The following is a 6,921-nucleotide window of genomic DNA, read 5'->3' on the forward strand; positions in this document are numbered from 1 at the left end:
AGCATCTTTATAATCACCCAGTTACGTTTGACGAGGCATTTCTCCGCTGTCCGGGAGTTGCATAATCTCATAGTCAGAGGAATATGTATTTGACATGAAGAAAACAGTAGCAATAAAACTGAACGATCATTATGCTAAGCTAACAGATGGGTCTTGTCCATCACATCATTCTCCTAATAATGTGATCTCGTTCATCAAATGACAACACATGTCCATGGATAGGAAACTTAACCATTTTTGATAAACGAGCTAGTGAAGTAGAGGCATACTAGGGACACGATGTTTTGTCTATGTATTCACACACGTAAGTTTTCGGTTAATACAATTATAACATGAATAATAAATATTTATCATGATATAAGGAAATATAAAAAATAACAAATTTATTATTGTCTCTAGGGCACATTTCCTTCAGTTCGCGGCATTGCACGAAGACTTCCCGCTGTCGTTGACAAGTCAGGCCGGCTTGGGTATGCGAGCAGCGACAGCGAAGCACCGGCAGCTCGTTCTGACGGCGACAATGATCGTTCGATGGTCCATGAATCTCGATGTAATTTTTATTATTTTTAAGGTGTTTTGTACCTCCGATGAATATTTATAATAAATCTGATCTTCTCCAAAAAATAGAGCACAAGACGGCGAAGCTAAAGTAGAGTATGTGGCAGGATTTTCTTCAGATAAAACAGTGAATCCGGACTGTTTAAGTTAGATTGGACGGCTGAGGACATCGACTGCTGTCCTATAGACCCACCGCTCCCGTGTTGCGTTCGAGTCCGATCCTAACCTTGCTGTGGTCGCGCCGCGCACCTCCCAGCGAGGCCGCACCCGATCTGTCCAGTCGTGCTCGTGCTCGTGCCCGACCCAAGGCCGCAACGGAAGCCGACCCGATCTGTCCAGTCGTGCTCGTACCCGAGCGACCGAAGGCCGCTTCTCCTCCCCCTCCTTTCCACCGGCCGGCGCGGAGGTCGATCCCTTCCCACCCGAGCTGACCGGCAGTGCGCTCCCGATCTGCCTCACCTTGCGCCCAGCATGTACCAGTGGCGCAAGTTCGAGTTCTTCGAGGAGAAGGGGGCAGGGCGCGGTGGGGGAGGCGGCGCCCCGGCCGTGCCAGCCGAGATCGCGGGCCGAGTGACCTGCTCCTCGGGCGGCCGTGGCCGCGTCGCGATCGGCTGCGACGACGGCACCGTGGGGCTCCTCGACCGCGGGTTCCGCCTCTCCTACGGGTTCCAGGCCTACGCCTCATCCGTCCTCTTCCTCCAGCAGCTCAAGGTATGTACACCCATGGAAACGCATCTGGAACTGTGGACTTGCTCGCCATATGTATTTGAATTTGCAATATTGGTCCTGTACAATCAGGAGACAGAATCGATTTTATTGTTTGAAATGAACTTCTAATTATGCCTAGTGAACTAGTTCGTCAATCCAGAAACGTATTGTTTGAAATAAGCATTGCTCTGTCGAACAGCCCTGCACAATTCCAGAAACTTATATGATTCGGCAACAAAACTTGCTTAAGCCTTCAGAGTTCGGACCACATCTTTTTGTTTATTTTTGGAAGGGATGAAGTTCAACGAAATTGGGTTACCATTATCCAATAACATTGATTATATATGTATAATTTGCTACTATTTCTTATGGTGCTTAATTTTTTGTCACTAATTTCTTAGCTACTCTACCTCGGTTTCTCTCGCTGTTCGTAATGCATTTCCTCTTATGTTTTTTCGTTCGTGTTGTTTTTATCATTCATGATAATAACAGCTAAAAGTGATATTTACAACTTAATGCCTTTGCATGATTAGCAAAGAAATGTTCTTGTCACGGTTGGAGATGATGATCAAGCATCTTCACAGTCATCGGCAGTCTGTCTAAAAGTTTTCGACCTTGATAAAGTACAAGAAGAGGGTTCAAGTACGACAACCCCTTTCTGTGTTCAAATTTTGCGGGTCTTCACGAATCAATTTCCTGAGGCCAAGGTAAATCCTCCCCTTTGCAGGTTACCTTCTGTGTTCTTCTGCTAAGAAAATTTGAATATACGTTGCACACAATAACATCCTATTCTACTTGTAATACTCTTTTTAATTTTGCAGATTACATCATTTTTGGTTTTAGAAGAAGCTCCTCCCATCCTGTTGATTGCTATCGGATTGGATAATGGTTGCATTTATTGCATCAAAGGTGATATTGCACGTGAGCGTATCACACGCTTCACATTGCAAGTTGAACCTGTTTCAGACGGCACAAGTTCACCTATTACTGGTCTTGGGTTCCGAGTTGAAGGGCAGGCACATCAGCTCTTTGCCATTACTCCTAGTTCCATAACCTTGTTCAGCTTGCATCATCAACCACCAAGGAGGCAAACACTTGACCAAATTGGTTGTGAGACCAATGCCGTAGCAATGAGTGACCGCATGGTTAGTGTGATATGTTCTGTTTTTGTGCTTGTTCATTTGTTATTCTTCAAATCAGAACTATACGAACTAAAGATCATTGTGCTTGTCCATCTGTTTGTGCATTTATTTCTTCAAATGTGCTGGTAATTATGTGTTGGGACCTATTTGTTAGTTGCCCCAACTCAGTAGTTCGCAACTAGACAGCAGGGTACAAGGAATAACATGGCAAGTTTGGTTATGCCACCTGTTAGTCTCATAGGCCCTTGGTCAGTATAGTTGTTCTGCACAGCCGCTACTAAAAAAAGCTGTACCAGATCTCCACGTGGTCACTGAAACTAACTAAGTCCACATAAACAATTTGTGCTGCAAAATTTGGAAAGAGTTAGCTAGTATTTTTGACCTGGAGCTACTCAGTCAATTACTCAATTTATTACATTCCTACGTGTGTTTTGCTGTTAGGATTTTTAGTTGAAAAAGGCAAGCCTAGGCGGGCGCTTAAGTGCGCCTATGCTCTAGGCCATAGCAAAATGCCCAGCGCTTAATCTGCGCATAAGTGCATGCTTTGGTCAGAAAAGCACAAGGCAGTGGCAAAATGCACAATTAACGCCTAACGTTTTTTTAACAGTCCAATTTTATCTTGCTCTACTGCAAACCTTATTTGTTTTTATTTGTATCTGTGCAGGATCTGATTGTTGGTAGACCAGAAGCTGTGTATTTCTACGAAGTTGATGGTAGAGGCCCTTGTTGGGCTTTCGATGGTGAGAAGAAGTTTGTGGGTTGGTTTCGGGGTTATTTACTTTGCATAATTGAAGATCAGAGAAGCCGAAAGAATACTCTTAATGTTTACGATCTTAAGAATCGGTTAATTGCGCATAGCATGCCTGTGGGGGATGTTTCACATTTGGTCACTGAGTGGGGCTATATTATTCTCATAATGAGTGATAAAAGGATACTCTGCATTGGGGAGAAAGACATGGAAAGTAAGCTCGACATGTTATTTAAGAAAAATCTTTATACAGTCGCAATCAATCTTGTACAAAGTCAGCAGGCTGATCCTGCTTCAACTGCCGAGGTTCTACGTAAGTATGGTGACCATCTGTATGGAAAACAAGAATATGATGAGGCCATGTCTCAATATATCCACACGATTGGTCATCTTGAACCATCATATGTTATACAGAAGTTTCTCGATGCAAAGCGCATCCACAACCTGACAAATTATCTAGAAAAGTTACATGATAGAGGATTAGCATCCAAAGACCACACAACCCTTCTGTTGAACTGCTATACCAAATTGAAAGATGTTGAGAAGCTGAACCATTTCATCAAAGATGAAGATGGGGTAGGTGAAATTAAGTTTGATGTGGAAACTGCCATAAGAGTATGTCGTGCAGCTGGATATCATGAACATGCTATGTTTGTAGCCAAAAAGGCTGGGAGACATGAGCTGTATTTGAAGATTTTACTTGAGGATCTTGCTAGATATGATGAGGCGCTGCAGTATATATCTGGCCTTGAGGCAAATCAAGCTGGTCTTACTGTAAAAGAATATGGAAAAATTCTTGTGGACCATAGACCTGCTGAAACTGTTAAAATACTGTTGAGGCTTTGTACTGATGGGGGAGATCCTACGACAAGGAGAGGTTCAAATAGCATGCGCTTGCTTATGATACCTTCACCAATGGACTTTGTAAATATATTTGTGCACAGCCCACAATATCTCATGGAATTTCTAGAAAACTATATCAAAGCAGTCAAGGACTCACCTGCTCAGACAGAAATCCATAACACCCTTCTGGAGCTGTATATATCAAAAGATTTAAGCTTCCCATCTATGTCACAAGAAAATGGCTTTGATCATCACAATAGTAAAGAAAGAAAAGGGAAGGAAATTACAAACGGCTATAAATCAGGCACAAGGGAGAAAGCGAAACTTGGAAAAGAAGAAAATAAAACAGCAAAGGATATTGTTGACAGACAAAGGAAAGGACTTGCTTTGCTGAAGTCTGCCTGGACACCTGAGATGGAAGAACCTTTGTATTCTGTTGATCTTGCTCTTATCATTTGTAATGCAAATGCATTTAAAGATGGCTTGTTATTTCTGTATGAGAAATTAAAACTCTACAAAGAGGTTATCAGTTGCTACAAGCAAGCTCATGACCATGAAGGTTTAATTGCATGCTGTAAGAAGCTAGGGGACTCAACTCAAGGAGGGGATCCATCTCTCTGGGGTGACCTGTTGAATTATTTTGGTGAGCTTGGGGAAGATTGCTCTAAGGAAGTTAAAGAGGTCTTGACCTACGTTGAGAAGGCGGATGTTTTGCCTCCAATTGTTGTCCTACAGACACTATCAAAAAACCCATGCTTGACTCTGTCAGTTGTTAAGGATTACATTGCTCGCAAACTTGAGCAAGAATCAAAGCTAATCGAAGATGACAGAAAATCTGTTGACAAGTACCAGGTTAGTAGTAGTTTGAATGTGATACTTCTGCAGCATTTCTTTTCTCTATTGCTATCCTCAACATCTTTTACAATCTTTAGGCAATCACTTAGTGTAGCATAGTTTGGTGTCGGTATATTACCATGTAAAGGATAACTAAATGTGCTGTTATAGGCTCAAGCTAGATATTAGGGGAATTTTTTGTTCAGCTGTTTGTGCCAACAACAACTCTGAAGCTTTGACTGAAATTTGTTAGCTGAGGTTGTATAGTGCGCAGCAGCAGCTCTTAAAAGCTGGCTTTCGTTCGATGAACCTATGTACCTAAAACCCATGGTTCAGTAGAAAGCAAGTTTTTTTTACATCTAAATTGGTATCAAGTTTTCTTTGCGAAGAGGAGGATGTGTAGCACGCCATTTTGTCCTAGTATGCTGATGTTTGACAATTGACTTCTGCATACCATGCCACAAGTGAAGCTTGAACTCACTTTAGAATTAATATGTTTGTTGGCATAAACATAATTATCATGCACACTACATAATTGGAGTGGTTAATAATTATAGTCATGTTTTTCGTTCGGACTTGGGAGGGTAACATGTAAGAAACTTTGCTTCCACGCTAGCAATAAAGTGCTTGAAGCTGGCAGTTATCAAAAGTTCAGTCTTTCATACTACAGACATGCCTAACAGAATCACATGCTTTTGAGACATTAAGTTTGATCATTCCAATAAAATTGGTGACCCAGTGATATTTAGTGATGACAGCAATTTTCAGATTCTTGCTAAAGGGAAGGATTGTTATAAAAGATTTCTCTGATGTAGCAAGATCTGAGCAAATATTCGAAACTTTAGCTGGAGTACATTTACACTTCAGTGATCCAAACGAGGAACGAATAATGAAACGAGATTTTTTGGTTCATACAGGAAGAGACAGAATTGATGAAAAGGGAGATAGAAGACCTCAAGACAAACGCAAAGGTTTTTCAACTAAGCAAGTGCACAGCATGCACCTTCACCCTAGATCTTCCTGCTGTCCATTTCATGTGCATGCACTCGTTCCATCTTCGCTGCCTTGGGGACAATGAGAAGGAGTGCCCGGAATGTGCACCTGAATACAGATCTGTTATGGAGGCAAAGCAGAAGCTAGAACTAAATGCCAGGGATCATGATCTCTTCTTCAGGCAGTTAAGGGGTTCGAAGGATGGCTTTTCTGTGGTAGCAGACTACTTCAGCAAGGGCGTAGTGAGCAAAACTACGATTCCACCTGAAAATGCCCCATAGTGAAGAGTTACTGCCACTGTTTTGCGTTGTACAGCTTATACATCATGTTTATTGTGATTCAAGTGTGCTTACGGTTTCCATCAGTCACTAGCATGCGCAGGCGATACCGAGCCTTCCCCATGTACTCAGTTGTGCTCACTGGCCTATTTGATCCATGCTCTGATTTTTTTGGTGTACAATGGCGTTGTAAATACTTTGTTCCAGCCGCCCTTTTTTGCCGGGTGCTGGAAATAGGTTGCTCGGAGTGAGCTTCTTCCTGCATTTGAGTTTGGTTATTCGGTATGTGCCCTTATGTTGGACTGCATATAGTTTCTTATGAATTGCAGTTTTAAGTGTTAAAGCCGGATTTTATTTTCTGTTTGAATGCACACCATCTTGTGGTACTTTATTAAATAAGATAGAATTACAGCTTTCTTCTTGCGTGTTTGGCCGTTTTAGGTTACATATTGCTTTCATTTTTTTTACCTTTCTGGATTTGTCTTCATTTGAGCCGATTGCCATTTCAAATTTGGGCATTCATTCATTTGCAGGTGGCGTCTCGTAGAAATGTACCACGTCCGCACCAAAATATAAGACGTCTTTGTAGGCTAGCGTCTTCTTACATTTTGATACAGAGGGAATAGTTGGTTTCTTGCATGATTCATCTGAACCACCTGCAAGCTTGAACTACTGCTGGCCCCAGGGAGAACATGGAGATGTTGCATCGGAATGGATACACTGCATCTACAGAAAGAGAGAATGGTAGGGAGATCTAGGATCACGTGTCTATACTAGTAGGTAGAGTGGACAATCATATGCATACACAACATCTTCA

The 6,921-nt window shown here is 42.1% G+C and overlaps 1 protein-coding gene across 1 annotated transcript; it reads left to right on the forward strand.

Moving 5' to 3' along the window:
* Nucleotides 1-914: 914 nt before the first annotated feature.
* On the forward strand, nucleotides 915-6,458 carry LOC119364088 (vacuolar protein-sorting-associated protein 11 homolog). Its single transcript, XM_037629494.1, has 5 exons — nucleotides 915-1,269; nucleotides 1,800-1,973; nucleotides 2,088-2,411; nucleotides 3,073-4,851; nucleotides 5,751-6,458. Exons 1-5 carry the CDS (start codon nucleotides 1,030-1,032, stop codon nucleotides 6,105-6,107), a joined length of 2,874 nt encoding a protein of 957 aa, XP_037485391.1. The 5' UTR covers nucleotides 915-1,029; the 3' UTR covers nucleotides 6,108-6,458.
* The last annotated feature ends 463 nt before the right edge of the window (nucleotides 6,459-6,921 follow it).

Source organism: Triticum dicoccoides, chromosome 2B (genome assembly GCF_002162155.2).
Source record: "Triticum dicoccoides isolate Atlit2015 ecotype Zavitan chromosome 2B, WEW_v2.0, whole genome shotgun sequence".
Taxonomy (NCBI): Eukaryota; Viridiplantae; Streptophyta; class Magnoliopsida; order Poales; family Poaceae; genus Triticum; species Triticum dicoccoides.